The following is a 15,508-nucleotide window of genomic DNA, read 5'->3' on the forward strand; positions in this document are numbered from 1 at the left end:
ACCCCCATGGGGCCTTGCCAGCTGAGCCTCAGGGGGCCCAAGGGAGCTGGACCCACCGGCCCTCCACTTAGGCTGGGGGTGGGACCCGCAATCCTGCTGCACCTGGGTGGACCAGTCAGTCTCTGGAGGCGCCTACCTCCTGGCCGCCCAGGCCCTGAGTCTCCTCCAACCGTGGCTCACCTGGGGCTTCCTGACTGCTGCTGTGGACTGTCCCCCAGTCCTCACCTTGCGGTGCCACCCAGCAGGGGGTTCTCAGCAGGCCTAGGGCTGACTCCAGTCTCAAGAGGAACCCTCCGGCCGCTCCTGTGTCCCACCCTCACATCAGTCTACAGGGGACTGGCTGATCCCTGCCGCCCAGGAATCTGAGCGTGGGAGGGTCTGGCATCACCGGGCTCCTGAAATTGGGGGCCCAGGTGGGGCAGAGGTGCAGGGAGGGCCCTGTACCTCTCACAGCTTAGTGAGCTCCCCCCACTCGAGGAGGGAACAAAGGAAGCAGGGCGCCAGGGTGCGTGCACCGCAGTCCCCCACTGCAGCTTCCTGCACAGGTTCTAGGCTGGACCTTAAGGACCAAAAGAAAGGACAGGCCCACCTTCCAGAAGGAATGAACGCTGGCCAGGGGCTCCCATGGGGCCAGGCCACAGGGTACTCCAGCCCCATCTGGCTCAGCAGCTGCAGGGCAGAGGCCATCCTGGAAGGAACTGGCAGAGGACTGAAAAAACATCAGTCCTCACTCTTGAACACCACAGAGCCATAAACCACTGCCACTGTTCCCCCCCCACCCCATCAAGAGGTGACCGGGGTCAGCACCCTGCAGCCACTGCACTACTCCAAGTGTACCCTGACTTGGGTGCAGAAGACCCTGAGATTCTGTAGACCTGGCCAGGAAGCAGCCCCTAATTCCTTCCTGGATCAGGTAGCCCAGGGTAGCCCACGCGACATCATGTGGGCCGCGGGGTGTCAGCCTCTCATTTTCCCCATGACAGATCCTGGGGCCAAAGGTACTCTGTTGGTCCTTGCCTCCCTCCCCTCTTTTTTTGTCGCCTGCCACGTGGGAGGCAGCTGGAGGTGCCTGGGGGCCCAGATCTGGGGGGTTCCTTGCTGCCATCATGCTGCCTGCTGCCCCCCTCCTTGCTGGGTGGGCAGTGGGGAGCAGGACCAAGGTGGTGGGTTTCCTGGTCCTGCCCTGCAGGGTGGAGAACCTGAGGCAGAGCACCTCCCAGCAGGTTTATTCGGTTGCACACCAGCTGGTCAGGTACAAAACCGAGAACAGTCTGTGGGGAGGCTGGCCCGGGAAGCAGGGGGCGCAGCGTCCGGGCGTCAGGCCCCGGGGCATCAGGGACACACTGCAGGGCAGAGGCCGCTCACGTGGGAGGCGGCATGGTCTGCACTCTGAGGAGGAAAGGGGGCGAGCCCCTGGGTCACTGCTCCCTGAAGCTGGCTCCCACGGAGGCCGGGCGGGCAGGAAGGCCACCGCCTCGAGCTGGGCAGTGGGGGACATCCAGGGTCTGCAGGATCTTCCTGGGGGCAGAATGGGGAGCAGCAGCGGAGCCGGAAGGATGGAAACTGGGCCTTCCCGGGCATGCAGGGTGGCACCCCTCTGTTGAAGGTGCCCCCTGCTCATCCTGCCTGTTGGGCTGCTCCACTGTGCTGGATCCCCTCACTGTGCAGCTCGGCAGGAAGGGCAGGAGGGCCTGCTGCAAGACGGACACCTCACGGGCAGGGTGAAAGGTAGTGTCCTCCACACCAGCCCTTCCACGGCCGGGTGGTTGGAAAGGAGGGCACCGCAGCTTCGTTAAAAACCGAGCCAAGCTCCCGAGGCAGGGCTGGGACAGGGCCAGCACTCGGAGGGCCCTTGGCGACCTCTCCCCTCTGGTCAGAAGTCACAGTCACTCTCCCTCTCGGGCCGTGCCTCCTGCTGACTCATGGCCTCCAGGAAGGCCAGCTCCTTGGCCTCCTTCTTCTGGTTCCGGGCCTCGTACTCCAGCCTGGGGGCCAGGTGGGGGTGAGTGCTGCACCCAGACCCAGGCCTCAGCGGCTCCCCATGCCCCCAGCAGCCTGGCTGAGACTCACCTGTTCTTGATGATGCGCTGGACAATGAGATCCGTGGTGAGGTCATTCCCACTGTCGATCTGACAGAAAATACCCCTTCTTTTGGGCTCCTAGAGGCCAGGAGGAGGAGGAGGTGAGAGCCCTCCTTTGGACCCCAAGGAGACTGCCCTGCTGCCCTGGCTCAGAGAGTTCCCACCCCACTATGGTGGGGGCAGTTATTCCCACCCGTTAGCAACCTGCCTCCTTAAGCCGTGAGGCCATCAGCGTGGCAGCTGTCACCCTGCCCATTTCCCAGACAGGCATGATGAGGTGCGGAGGCGTTAGGTGGCTGGGAAGCATCAGACAGTGGCCACCTCATGTCTGTCGAGGGCCCAGCATCACCCACCTCATATGGGTCGGAGCCATCCTTGTCAGGCACGATTTCCGTCTTCCCATGACACACCAGGTCCACCTGGGGAGGAGGCAGGGGTCACGGAGCCCTCCCAGCATCTCCCCCCATGGTCCCCTGCCCCCAGAAGGCCCTCTCCAGGGAAGCAGCCTGGGCTCAGAGAGCTGGCCTGGCCCCACTCAGTCAAGACCCTCCCTGGAAGCCGCCCGCCAGGAGCCCCATCCTCACCTTGAAGTGATCCAGGAGCTCTGCTGTGACCGAGTACGGGGCCCCAATCACCACTTCGGACACGTACTGGGCGGAAAGAGAGCACAGCTGGTTAGATGGGCCTCACCAGGCTGCAGGGTAGGGGCTGAGAGGCAGCATGGTGAAGCCCCAGGCTCCTGTACCCCGGGGAGGGTCCTGGGGAGGAGCAGCTCCAGCCTAGGAAGGAGACGCCACTGGGCCTGCCCACCTGCCCGCCTGCACTCACCCGGCAGGCCAGCACGCTCAGGGTCCGCTCATGCAGGTTCATGATAGGGTAGTTCTTCCCCTTGTAGTGGTTGACCTCCTAGAGCCAGAGCAAGGTTGGGTCAGCTGGTGACCTCGGGGGTGGGCTGGGGTGGGAGTGAGGCCGTGCTCCCTCCCAACAATCCCTCATGGGGCGTCTGCCAGTGTGGGGAAGCCCTGGATGGGAGGCTCTCCCTGGGCTTCTCGCTGGGAAGAGGCCCAAGCTTGCCACCTCTGCCTCGCCTGTGCCCAACCCCAACCCTAGGAGCCCCTCCAGAGCCCCCACGCTACCGGCTGCCCGGGGTGAGACCTGGTCAAAGTGCAAGCCGGCGATGACGTAGGGCCTCTCCGCCAGGCCATGTACCTTCTCCAGGAAGTCCACGTGCCCGATGTCTGCGCCCAGGTTAAGGATCGAGGAACCAACGAGGAGCGGCCACCCACAGAAGCAGGGGCTCGGACAGGTACCTTCCCACCCACCTGCTCATGCCTCTCCATGCTGATAGCGGTGCCCCTGCACCCCACCCCAATCCTGGGCCTTCGAGAGTCAGGGAGGCCCCTCTAGGCCCCACAGCCCACTGGGGCAGATGTGGAAGCGCACAGAAAAGGCCTGGGGCAGGGACAACCCCCCCTCCCCAAGTCCCAGAGGATACGGAACAGGTCAAAAGCACCAGCCACGTAAATGACCGTCTCCCCTGGCTGGGGCTCCTTCCCCGAAGCAAACTGGATGATCTTCTGGGATGTCTGTAAAAACTGGGACACCCCCGTCCAAGGGTTCCGCCCCCCAGGACACTGTAAGCCGAGAACAACCTGGTCAGCGACAGAGGCCTCGCAGGCACGTCCCTTGCCTGTGCCCATCCTTGGGCCTGCCCACATCCGCCTGTCAGTCTGCTCTGGGAGGCACAGGTGTGAGATGGCAGGGGCAGGTATGGGGGCTATAGGCCGGGACTCCAAACCCCTAGCCACAGCCTGCCACTCGCTTGTCGCTCTGCTGTTGTTTCCAGGCAGACATCTCAGGCAGAGATGCCTGGCTGGCAGGTGCCTGGTTCACACCACGACCAGGCTGGGCGGGGCTGCTATGGCCGGTGGGACTGGGGTTCTGCCCCACGGCCACAGCAGGCGCTGCAGCCAACACCACCTTGGCCTGGCAACGAACCCGCTAGGAAGCAGCCAGCGGACACGGCCCTCGTGGGGACCTGGCACCCTGAGGCCACCGTCTGGTCACCCGGGAGGAGCCTCCTGAGGAAAGTGTCTCCCTGGAGGGTGTCGGGTGAGAGAGCTACAGAGGGAGAGAGGACCAGGCCACCTGGTTAGAGACCCCTCGTTCGCGGGCAGTCCTCACTCCTCCTCCACGCAGTGGCCGCTGCGACCGGCCAGCCGGCAAGACTGGCGGTCAGTACCCGGTCAGTGTCCAGAAAGCAGGGAGCAGGGTAGAGGGCAAGGCTCCAGGCCAGCCTTTCCCCAGGGGTGGCCTGGGGGTTGGGCAGCGGCCCGGACAGCACAGGCGACACTCACCTTGCCAAAGCTGTCTGCGTACTCCCGGTACTCGGAGGACATCTCCTGCACGGAAGGGCAGGGGGTTGAGGGGCCTTGCCCTCCAGACGCAACCAACCCCAGGACACCGAAGCTTGCTGTCCTAGTGCCCACTGAGGGGCAAGGGTGGGGTAGGCGATCCCTCCCTCCCAGCCCTGAGACCTCGGGGATTCCGCTCTGGCCCCCAAAGACTCACCTGGCTGCTGTGATGGGCCTTGGTCACGAGCAGCATGCGGCCAACGAGGTCTGTGGTGGACACCCCCTGGGTACGCTTGCATTCTCTGGGAAAAGAGGTGGGGTTGGGGCTCTCATCCTGGGATACACCTGCAAGGCTGCACCTCCTACGGACACCTAATTTGCCCCACCTAAAGGGCAACTCTGCTTGTGGTTGAGTCTACCGTGGTCCAGCCCCCAGCCATGCTGTGCACAGACCCGGGCGTCTCCTTGCTACTCTCAGCCACAACAAAAAACCAAGACCAGGAGAGTGGAGGGACCACTGAAATTTTATCAACCAAAGGAAATGACTGGACAGAAGAACGCTGTCACCAAGCCCCAAGTTCGCAGTGTCAGGGTGAGCAGGCCATACAGGGGTGGCTCTGGTCCTGTTCTGTCCACTGACGCCCAGGTCCTGCCTCACTACACACTCCCTGCCAAGGGAACCCCAGGCTTCACTGCCTCACTCAAGCCGCTGGCCACACTGGCCTTTTCAATTAAAGTGACTCAAATATAAGCCAGTTCCCCAGTCATACCCCACGTTTCCCCTGCTTAGCAGCCGCCCGTGGCCAGTGGCTACCGTACTGGGCGGTGCAGATGTATGGCACCCCCAGCTCCAGTCCAGGCCACGAGAAACAGGCCGTGGCCCGGATGCTGCCCTCACAGGCAGAAGGAGCTCGATGGGAGCTGGGTGCCCCGCTCCTCGAAAAGCGGGGCACTCAGCAAGTAGAGCTTACCTGTACCTCCCAGCCTGCTTCACTTCCTCGTAGGTGTCCCGGCCATCTACAGTCAGCGTGATGTCATCTAAGGAGTGACACGCACACGAGAACAAGGATCTTAACCCAAAGCCATGAAAACCTCCAGGCCCACACCTCCACTCCAGGCCTGCCCTGGTGTGAGTGTGCTCCTTTCTGGGGAAGGACCCAGAGCTTCCTCAGACCCTCAAAGGGCTCTGCGCTCCCCAAAGTGTGAGGAGGCCAGCACCTCCGGACGCCCTCTGATGGTCAGGTCTGGAGCTGCCCAAGTCCCCTGCCCCGGGGGCTCTGCTCTGCCCACTCACTCCCGTGGACGCAGAAGTCGCAGCTGTACTTGTCCAGCGTCTCCAGCGTGGTGACATAGGGGGCTGCTGGCACCACTTCGTCCACCCACTTGATGGCCTGCACCATCTTGTACCTTTCCTCCTGAGTGAACACCGGGGGCCCCTTGTGCTTGGCGATCTCCTCTAGGGAGAGAGAAGAGGGCAAAGGACAAGGTGGGTGACCCCTGGAAGGCTGGCCACAGGACCACTGGCCCCTCCTCAGAAGTCCCCTCCCAGAATTGAGCAGGGTCTGCGGCCACATGAGGGCTCACGGTGGGAGGCTGTCTCTCATCGGGCCCTCAGCCCACGAGGCAGGACCACAAGGAGCAGCCCTGCTCTGTGCTCTGTGAGCCAGTACAGGCGCTGCGGACGCACTTGCTGGGTAACTGCATGCCCCTCACCACCAGCCAACCAGAGTTCCAGGTACGGTCCGGGGTTCCCTTTGATGGCTGGGTGCTCTGTCCTCAAAAGCCTTGGGAACCAGGAAGGGGGTAGGAAGTGGGCGGCATACCTGGACTGATCCACTGGACCACCCCTGCCCCCCAAGCTCATGACAGGATGCAAGATGGGAAAGCTCTGGATGGCTCGGCCTGGGCTGGGGCTGGGGCGAGCCTGTGGAGCTGCACTTCTGGGGAGGACGGCTGGGCCTGGCCCTACCCACCACGGGGACCTATGGCGCCTGTCACGGGCGTGGGGGAGGAGGGTGGGCCTGGCAGCCCGGCTTACCGTCAGTGTGTACACCCACAATGAGGTGGTCACCCATGGCCCGTGCCTGGCGCAGCTGGTTGGAGTGGCCATAATGTACCATGTCATAGCTGTGAAGAGGGCAGGGCCGTCATCCCAGTGTTGGGGGTGCAGTCTTGCTCCTCTGCAGTGTCCTTAGGAAGCCCTCTGAGAAGCCACCGTGGGGAACTGCTCCCAGGGTCCGGCTGGGCCTGGGCTTTCACAGGGGCAGGGTGCTCAGCTCTCCACATTACTGATCCCTGGGCTCAAGGTCAGACTGAGCGAGCACGGCTGTGCCCAGGGAGAAGGCCTGGCGGACCTGAGGGCTGGTGAGTGCACAGAACAACCCCTGCTCCCCACACCTGGGACAGCACTCTGCCCTCAGCCCCTCCCCTTCCCAAATGCAAACTGTCACGGGCAGTCCCTTTGAGATGTAATAGAAACCAATGTTAGTTCAGGGGTGGACTGGGCTCTGTACTACCGTGAAACAGCCAGACAGTCCCGGGGGCCAACACGAAACAAAGTCCAGCCAATGAACAAGGGCAGTTGCTGGCTTTAGAAATCCTGCCTGCTCCCCAGGGCCTCTGGTAACTCAGTGAGGCTTTGCTCTCTGGGGCCAACAACCACCTCCCTATCGCCTGGTTCTAGAGCTTTCATCCTCAAATCCAGGCCTGGTTAAGAGTGAACTCTCAGCTGAAGGCCACACACAGCACCACAGCTCCACTCGGGTTGCCATGTGTGGCGGGGGGGACCTCCATTTCTCTGTGGGCCCTGAGGTGGGCCCTCATGCTCACACTGCTTCTTCCCAGCCTTGTATTGCCCTCTGAGTAGGTGGAGCTGTCCCTGCTTCTCCAGATGACCCAGGTGTACAAAACCATCCTACTCAGCGCCACCTGCTAGCCCCACCCCAGCACATCAGGCCCCAGCAGACAAGCCAGTGGGGCACAGGGCTCTGGTCCTGGGCTAAGGGAAGAGGGAAGTCCAAATTCAGGAGCCTGGCAGGCCCTTGTGCCCACTGGACAGGCTGGGCAGAAGGAGGGTGCACGGCACAGAATGCAGGGTGGACCTGGGTCCAGGCTGTATCCCAGTCACTGTGGCCTGTGGCTGTGGCCTGCTGGAGCAGGGGCCAGGCCTGGTCAGGGCCAAGGTCAGAGTCAAAGGACAGGAAGCCACGCCCCCTCCACAAGGTGACTCAGGTGCAGGCCCAGGAGTATGGCAGCCCCACTTGCTGGCCGCTGAAGCCCTGGGCTAGCCCAGATGTTTTTCTTTCTCTGCTTCCATCAAATAAGGTCTGAGGAAGCAACCAAGACGTCAAGTTATCACTAGAGGTTCACTTTCCTCCTGTCTGCTGACAGCCTCAAACCTATCTCAACACCACTTCAGCTGTCTGGCTTGCCAGAAGAGAGGACAGTTGGGCATTGTAGCCCTCCTCAGATGGACCCAGGAGCCTGGGGGCTTCACTAGGGTCTTACGCAGATCGGGCAATGCCTGCGCTGACGCTTGCCCAGATACCTAGGAGAACCTTCCTGGTTTTGTGCCGGCAAGTTGCGAGCCGGACACGGAGAACTCTGGGAAGACATTTTGGGTGCACGGCTCCTTCGGAAAAAGAGAGCTCCTAGGGCACCGAAAAGATTAAAGTCATCAAGGTAAGACACGCAACCTTGGCCACTATCGTGCACGAGTTAGGCAGGTGGGACCGCCTGGCTGGGTCTCCGGCTTAAAGGCAAACGTGAGAGAAGGAGCGTCCGGGGAAGGCGCTCATTTAGGGATCCGCAGAAAGACTCCAGCAACCCTCAACCGCGCTGCCCGCGGCGCCGCGGTGGCCCGGGTTCGAGGCGTCCTACGCGGCCGAGGCGCCGCCCGACCCGCGCTAGCCGGCCGCCCGACCCCGGCGAAGGCGGCCACAGCTGTCACCTTGGCCCCGCCCGCGCCCCCCGCCCCCCGCCCCCCGCCGCGCTCACCAGCCGTCGCACCACACCCGCACGGCGCGCCTGCCCCCTGGACCCGGCCGCTCGGCGCCGCCTGCCTCCCCGTGCCCGTTCCGGATCATGGCCCCGAACCGGCGGCGCAGCACAGCCGGCTCTCCACTCCCAGCCGCCGCAGCTCGCGCACGCACGCGCCGTCACGCGGGCCTCACCCGCCTCTCACGGCCAATGGCGAGCGCCGCCCCGCCCCACGCGCGGAGCACCGCCCCCTCACCTCCCCCGCGCGGCCAATGGCGAGCCCCGCCCGGGCCGGGCCCCGCCCCTCCGCTCCCGGCCAATGGCCTGCGCCCACCAGCCTTCAGCTCCCACCAGCCTTCAGCTCCCACCTGGAGCAGCGGTTGGGGCAGGACCACGTGGGGCGCATCCGCCCCTCCAAGAGTCTCGCCAGGCGCCCGCTGCCACCCACCGCTTCAGAAAGACAGTCAGTCACTCGGTGACACGAGGAAGACAGTGCAGAGATATTTAATAACAATAAAAAGGCCTGCTGAGAGCCAAGGCTCAAAAACCACTCCTTTGCAGCATACCCAATACAGAAAAAGGCTTCTATAAATTTAACATTTTTAGTAAGAAGTGGTAGAAATAGAGTTGAGGCCCCTGAGACTAGCCTAGTGAATGAGGTAAGGCAGCCGTGTGCTTCCTCTTAGCTGGCCAGGTGTGAAATAACCCGAGTCCTGTTTTCACAGAGGGTGTGGCTGCCACCTCTTTAGAAGAGGCTGCTTGGGCGAGGTGTCTTCCATCATTAGGCCCATGCGGGGGGCAACCACAGCAGTGCAAGGGAGCTTTCCACAAGGACAAATGGCTAAACACGTCAGGGTGAAAATGTCACCCCCAGAGAATTCCAGGGGCAGTCCTGGCCTTAACAGTGCCACTTGCCCCTGAACAAGAGTCCCGGCCATTTGCAAAGTGCCATCATTGTTCTCGGTCAAGCACCAGGTTACGTTGCTTTCTTCCTTTTTGTGCGTTTGGTGCAGCCCCTGCCAAACCAGCCGCCCAGGACAGGGGCTGAGCTAAGTGGTGCACCCCGGTCCCCAGGCCCAGGTTCTTCTCGACTTCTGCACAGCGACTTGCGACTGTGGCTGCCTTCTTCACCCGCACGCAGGGGAGTGGCCAGCGAGAAGATGGGATCCTGCCACCTACGCAAAGGGAAAACTGGGTCAGGCGTGCCTGGGAGCCCCTCACAATCACAACCCGCCCCAGGACGGGAAAGCTGACTGAGGTTACCCTGCGTCCCTCCCACGTCTTAACCATGGCTGGGCTTTGCTCAGTGGTAGCTCCAGAACATCTGCGAGAGGGGTAAGCTCCGCGAGTAACTCAAAGGCCAGCACCCAGACTAGCCCAGCCTCTGCAGAACTCAGTCCTCGTCGGTGATTGAGGGGGCTGTGCACACATGGGGTAGGGCGGCAGTAGCCCCAGGAAGGGTGAGTCACTAGCCAACTCTGGGCCCCACCTTTCACTTGTATGGCCAGGGACAGGTAGACCAGACCCTCTTCCCCTTCCCAGACTGCAGGACTTGACGGGAGGGAAGCTGACTAGGGAGACGCGGCCTAAACACTACACCGTGAAGAGATCATGTGTCTGACTGAGATGTAGAACCACATATCATAAACTTAATATACAGATAAGCACTGATAAAGAAAATGAGCTAAGTTAATGTGAAAAAAAAAAAAAAAAGTACAGTACACAATAGGCCCACATTACAGAACACCACGAACATAACATACAAGAATTGCCAGGCCCAGAAGGTGAAGGGATCCTTAATTCTCGAACCCTTTGATTAAAAGAAGTTATTGATTTCCCCTATAAGACCCTGAAAATTCACAGAGAAAGAAAGTGTAAACTTTTCACTCAATACACACACCACGTCTAAATTATCACAAATTCTGTATTAAGGCACAATTTGTTTAAGCTTCCCCAAAGTATTCCAGCTCCCCAAGCCAAGTGCACCCAGATCCTGATAAGCAGAGTTGCTGAGAGCACATCCCTTCAAGGCACCTTCCCGTCCAGGCTGCCTGAGGTGAAGGGGGACATCCAGGCGTACCCTGGCAGATTCCCTCTCCCCGCAGGAATCACGCCAGCCAGGACACCTCAGCCAATGCTGGGGCTGGTCCCTGCAGAGGCCACCACACTGCAGTCACACCTCAGATGCCATCTGCCACAGCTCAGAGCTTTCTCTACACTCAGCTCACGAAAGACAACAGACACAACCCATCCACACAGGGGCAGGGAAGCGGGGGATGTGCCTGTGCCCCCTCACCTGCTGTAGCGGGGGATCTCCAGGCCCAGCTCATCCATGAGGAGCCGCATGACGTCATCACACTTTCCGTGCAGCTTCAGGGCAGCCCAGTCATCCTTCGGGGTCCACTGGGGACGGGAGAAGGTAAGTGAGGACAGCATCTCACTCCTTCCCAATGGCCTGCTGGCCTTGGCCCCTACTCAGCCAGACCTCCGTGGTGCATTAGTGTGGGACATAAATGTCCCAGGGATTGCTGGCTCTCCTAAGGCCCGGGTCTAAGGAGGCACCTCGGAGCACCTGAGTTACCTGCAAGTTCACAATGTAGAGCTTGGGCCGCCGGCTGGGGGGCTTGGTCATGCACCAGAGGTGTGGATACTTCTTTAGAACCTGCGGGAATGGACGGATGGACAGACAGACCACACACACACACACCAGGGAAGGAGGCTACAGGAAGCTGGGGTCTAAGGCTGAGCTGGCCAGCTGTGGGCAGGCTCACCCCTGTTCCCATCCACGGTGCCATTCGCATACCTTTAAGCTGGAGCCTAAGCACAGGATTGTGTCTGCTCTGCTGGCAGCCTGGGTGGCCGCCTCCCAGTTCAGAGGCTGTCCCAGTGTCCCCCTCTCCCCAAAGTGCACGATGGTGTCCCGGAGCTGGGCCCCGCACTTGTGGCAGGTGCGGCCGGTCTGGTGTCGGTGCAAGGCAGTGCGCTCCGTCACATCAAACACCCGCACATACTCCCTGTTGGGAGTGCAGGCTGTGCAGACCTGAAGAGAGTAGGGCCCTGTGAGCAGGAGCCACTGGCCTGCCCAGGCCCCCGAGTCCCAGAGGGACCGCTCACTTCGATATACATGTTCCCGTGGAGCTCCGACATGGCTGTGCGAGGCAGCCCGCTCCGCAGGTGGAGCCCGTCACAGTTCTGAGACACCACGTGCTGCACCTGGAAGGGCGACAGCGGCAGTCAGCAGGAGGAAGGGGGGAAGCAGCACTCAGGAGTGAAACCATACCGAGCCCTGCCCGCCCCAGAGCCCCCAAACCAGCAGCAACTCCGACACTGCACAAAGCATCGAAGGCAAACCCAGGGCAGCAGGCTGGTCCCAGCAGGACTCAGGAGGCTCCGGTGGGGAGGGCACTGGGCCCGCCCCCAACGACTCAGAAGCCCTAGGAGCCCCCAGGAGGGCAAATGTTTGCACTGCCCCCTCTTGGCTGGAAAGGAGCTTGGGGCCCAAACTGATGCTCTCTTGGGTCATCATGCTTCAGGTCCTTGAAGGCCCAGGAGGCTCGACCCCTTCCCCACTCGGTTGCAGGTGCTTAGCAGAGGATCTCCAGAGGTTTCCTACTAGCCTCCCCTGTATCTAGGTGGCTCCTGAGGTCTGTGGGAAAAATGCAAGAGAAACACAAGGGGAAGGGGCTACCCTCACGAGCTCTGGGCCTGTGTGGACCCTCTATGTGACGATTCAGCGGAGAGGTGGCCCTCTACTCTTGGAGAGGAAACACAGGAGGAGTAGAGGTAGGCTCAAACCAGGAATCTAAACTGCTTGGTGGGCACTCATCACAGGGTCCACTGGCTGATAGAAGCAGGATGCAGTTGTCACCTGGGCACCAAGGTGGCCCTCCTGGTCCTCGCCATGGACCCAGTGAGTACAATCAGCCCTCCATATCCGACGGTTCTATATCCGCAGATTCAACCAACCAAAGATCAAAAATATTCGGGGAAAAAAAAATCCAGAAAGTTCCAAAAAGCAAAACTTGAATTTGCCACACACTGGCAAGTATCTGTGTAGCATTTACATCGTATTTATACCGATTTAAGTAGCACTGGCATTTTATTAGGTATTACAAGTAATTCAGAGATGATTTAAAGTATGCGGGTGGGGAGGACTTCCCTGGTGGCGAGTGGTTAAGAATCTGCCTGCCAATGCAGGGGACGTGGGTTCGAGCCCTGGTCCGGGAAGATCCCACATGCCGCAGAGCCACTAAGCCTGTGCGCCACAACTTCTGAGCCTGCGCGCCTAGAGCCTGAACCCCGCAACAAGAGAAGCCACCGCAGTGAGAAGCCCGCGCACCGCAATGAAGAGTAGCCCCTGGTCGTCGCAACTAGAGAAAAGCCCGCTCGCAGCAACGAAGACCCAACGCAGCCAAAAATAAAATAAATAAAATAAATTTATTTTAAAAATAAATAAATAAGTAAATAATAAAGTATGGGGGGGAGGTGTGCAGGTTATATACAAACACTACGCCATTTTATACAAGGGACTTGAGCACCCTCAGCTTTTGGTATCCAAGGGGGATACCGAAGGATGGCTGTACACCAGCCACCCTGGGCTCTTACCAGCTTCTGCTCGTGTAAGCAGGTGATGCTCATGTGGGTGAGGGTCGGCTCGGCCTCACTCAGGTCAGCAGCACTGCCAGGTAGAAGGGAAATGAAGGTGAGGAGAGCTTCAAGGTCAGGTCCCTGCTCAACTAGGTGGGAAGGCTGTGCTAGGCTGCTTACCTAATGCTTCTTCCTTTCTGAAGCAGCGTCCACACTCCATTAGGACCCCGGTAATCTGGGATAGAAGCTGCCTGCAGGTTCAGAAAGGAGATAAGCCCAGTGAAAAGACCTCACTGTAGGCACTGGCAGAATTCCCAATAATTTCTCCCAGCACTTTGAGAAGTGCTGGCCCACAGACTGGCCTCAATTCGTTCCTCAGGCTGAGCATTTCCTAGTCTAACCTGTCCTCCCAGATGGAGTGCACCCCCTGTGGCTCCTTCCCTCTGCCAGGACCCCTGCACCCAAACCTGGTCCAGCTCATCCTTCTAGGCTCCAAGGAGCCCTGCCCGTCCTGGGAGCCTCTCTAGCATGTCTGGACTCTGTGGCCATGTCTGTCCTCATACTGAGAGCGAGGACTGGTTAGGCTCACTGCACGCCTCCCTCCACGTTCTCACATCCTGATGCTGTAAGTGTTTCCTGGCCTACCTTCACACAGACCAACCTCTTCAATGAGATAAACATTACTGAATTTCCCAAGTTCCCAATCCAGTGAAACAGAGCCACCCCGAGAGAAGAAAACAGAGAGTGTGCCAGGATCAGGTGCCCTGTGCTTCCTGAGGTGTGAGTGACCTCCCTCGTAGGGAGCCCTGTCTCTTCCCTGCTGCTAAAGCTCAGAAAAATGCCCACCTGACCAGTGGGTCTGACTCACATGGAAAAAGGGAACCTTAAACAGTAACACTCAGAGCAAATTAATGAACAGCATGTGGCTTTAGTAACTGCTTACAGTTCTTTAAAAGGTGGTATTACTGCTTTTACATAATCTAATGACAAGAATTCACATGTGCCAGGGCTCCAGGTGTTGGTAAGTTAAAGCAGTTAACATACCTCACACATTCTCGCTACTGGGCTTCTTCAGTCATCCCTGTATGGAGTGTCTTACTTCGTGTCTGTAAAATCTTACTCACCCTTCAAGGCCCAGACTCAATGCCACTTCTCACAGAAAAACAACCAGATGGGTTTCCCAGCTCTCAGAGACCACAGAGGGCATATCTGGATTTCTATTCTAGCAGCCTAGCACAGCCAGCTTCACATTACAGTCATTCGTTTATATGGTTTATTATCATCACCTCCGGACCTCTCCACAGAAATCCTTGTTATTCACCTCTGCTGGGCCTACATGTAGATCACACTCAACTTGCACCCAGCAATTAAACAACGTGCTATCCACACTGTCAAAGCTAGTCACGTTCTACCACCCAGGTAGCTTCCTGATAAAACTTATCAAAAGCCAAAACATTTCTCTTCCTTACCTGGTGCACTCTAATGCATACTGCCTTGTATTCCACTTACCTTACTTCAATATTCAGGACACACAATGAATGGGGAATCAGAAGGTAGTTTAGGGTTTAGCTCTGCCCATATAACCTTGGGACAAGCACCAAACTATTACACCCCATTTTTATCTCTCTTCCTTTACTGTCTCTAACTGGGTACAATAGAAAATTCAAGCATTTAAGAATGTTTATCTACGTAGCGAAGTTCCAAATAGAGTCATTCTGAGTTTCTCTAAAAAAAGAAAGACCCTCAAGAGGTGCTTTTAAGGCGAGCTTTTGCGAATCGGTACTGTTGCTTAACAGAATACGGTGTTCGGTGCTGGGGTCCGACACCCAGAAGGGGGCGCCCCCCGCCCGCCCCCGGCGGTCCGTGTTTCGCACAACCTGGGAGCCGACCCGGGGCGCGGCCGTCCCCGCCTCGTCTCCTTACCGTGCTGATCCCCGCGCCCGTGTAGACGACCAGGTGCTTGGCGTTGCGGACGGCGCTAGCCAGCTCCCGGACTTTCCTCCGCAGCTCCTCCGGGTCGTCGCACACCTGCCCAGACGCCGAGGCCGGTCGTGAGCCGGCCCCGGCCCGCCCGCGCCCCGGCCCCCGCCCGGCCCGCCCGCACCCCGGACTCGCCTCCTCCTGCCGCCGCTTCAGGCCCTCGCGCCGCCTGCTCCGGCCCTGCAGCTCGGTCACCAGGTCCTCGCTCTCGGCCAGAAGCCGGCCCTCCTCCGCGCTGCGCTCGGCCGCCGCCTTCCTCAGGATGCGCGACACCTGCGGGCGCGGGGTGGGCGGTGAGGGCGGCGCGGACTGGGGGCGCGGCGCGGGGCGGGCAACGCCGTACCTGGCGGAGGCGCTCCCTCTGCTGCTCCTCCCGCAGCCTCCGGACCCGCTCCGCCGCCTTGCGCTCCGACCGGCTCAGACCCCCGGCGGCCATCACTCCCGGGGAGACTCGCGCTTCCGCTTCCGCCTCCCGGCAGGCCGCGCGCCGACACATGCGCACGAGGCCCGCCCCGCCCTTCCGCCCCG

The 15,508-nt window shown here is 60.0% G+C and overlaps 2 protein-coding genes across 7 annotated transcripts; both read right to left on the reverse strand.

Annotated features, from left to right (window-relative positions):
• Window positions 1-1,210: 1,210 nt before the first annotated feature.
• On the reverse strand, window positions 1,211-8,591 carry PCYT2 (phosphate cytidylyltransferase 2, ethanolamine). Of its 4 annotated transcripts, XM_082442142.1 has the most exons (14): window positions 8,432-8,591; window positions 6,474-6,562; window positions 5,730-5,891; window positions 5,407-5,473; window positions 4,653-4,737; window positions 4,439-4,483; window positions 4,149-4,202; window positions 3,577-3,715; window positions 3,237-3,319; window positions 2,910-2,987; window positions 2,666-2,731; window positions 2,435-2,500; window positions 2,071-2,159; window positions 1,211-1,985 (listed from the first exon to the last, which is right to left on the reverse strand). In XM_082442142.1, exons 1-14 carry the CDS (start codon window positions 8,518-8,520, stop codon window positions 1,874-1,876), a joined length of 1,224 nt encoding a protein of 407 aa, XP_082298268.1. In that variant the 5' UTR covers window positions 8,521-8,591; the 3' UTR covers window positions 1,211-1,873. The 4 variants fall into 4 exon arrangements, with proteins under 4 accessions (XP_082298268.1, XP_082298265.1, XP_082298266.1 ...); XM_082442139.1 differs by lacking the exon at window positions 4,149-4,202; XM_082442140.1 differs by lacking the exon at window positions 4,149-4,202 and having other exon boundaries at window positions 6,474-6,687; window positions 8,432-8,559.
• A 310-nt stretch (window positions 8,592-8,901) lies between these two features.
• On the reverse strand, window positions 8,902-15,482 carry SIRT7 (sirtuin 7). 3 transcript variants are annotated; one of them, XR_014257616.1, is made up of 11 exons: window positions 15,324-15,482; window positions 15,116-15,253; window positions 14,924-15,028; window positions 13,181-13,251; window positions 13,019-13,091; window positions 11,528-11,626; window positions 11,217-11,453; window positions 10,995-11,132; window positions 10,710-10,816; window positions 10,177-10,262; window positions 9,456-9,588 (listed from the first exon to the last, which is right to left on the reverse strand). XR_014257616.1 is itself a non-coding variant. In XM_082442111.1 (10 exons), the coding sequence occupies exons 1-10, from the start codon at window positions 15,474-15,476 to the stop codon at window positions 9,390-9,392; spliced, it is 1,263 nt and encodes a 420-aa protein (XP_082298237.1). In that variant the 5' UTR covers window positions 15,477-15,480; the 3' UTR covers window positions 8,902-9,389. The 3 variants fall into 3 exon arrangements, 2 of the variants coding, with proteins under 2 accessions (XP_082298237.1, XP_082298236.1); XM_082442111.1 differs by lacking the exon at window positions 10,177-10,262 and having other exon boundaries at window positions 8,902-9,588; window positions 10,995-11,075; window positions 15,324-15,480; XM_082442110.1 differs by lacking the exon at window positions 10,177-10,262 and having other exon boundaries at window positions 8,902-9,588; window positions 15,324-15,480.
• Window positions 15,483-15,508: the final 26 nt, after the last annotated feature.

This window comes from Balaenoptera physalus (genome assembly GCF_965194825.1).
Source record: "Balaenoptera physalus genome assembly, chromosome: 20".
NCBI lineage: Eukaryota > Metazoa > Chordata > Mammalia > Artiodactyla > Balaenopteridae > Balaenoptera > Balaenoptera physalus.

Bases quoted from the DNA above. Each gene is read 5' to 3' on its own strand.
- SIRT7 (XM_082442110.1), bottom strand. From the start codon at position 15,476: ATGTGTCGGCGCGCGGCCTGCCGGGAGGCGGAAGCGGAAGCGCGAGTC. The intron at 13,092-13,180 runs GTAAGCAGCCTA...TCTACCTGGCAG, and splicing joins CAGAAAGGAAGAAGCATTAG to TGCTGCTGACCTGAGTGAGG. The intron at 11,454-11,527 runs GTGAGCGGTCCC...TACTCTCTTCAG, and splicing joins ACGGGAACATGTATATCGAA to GTCTGCACAGCCTGCACTCC.
- PCYT2 (XM_082442142.1), bottom strand. From the start codon at position 8,520: ATGATCCGGAACGGGCACGGGGAGGCAGGCGGCGCCGAGCGGCCGGGT. The intron at 5,474-5,729 runs GTGAGTGGGCAG...GTCACTCCTTAG, and splicing joins CGACTTCTGCGTCCACGGGA to ATGACATCACGCTGACTGTA. The intron at 4,484-4,652 runs GTGAGTCTTTGG...CCTTCCGTGCAG, and splicing joins AGGCCCATCACAGCAGCCAG to GAGATGTCCTCCGAGTACCG.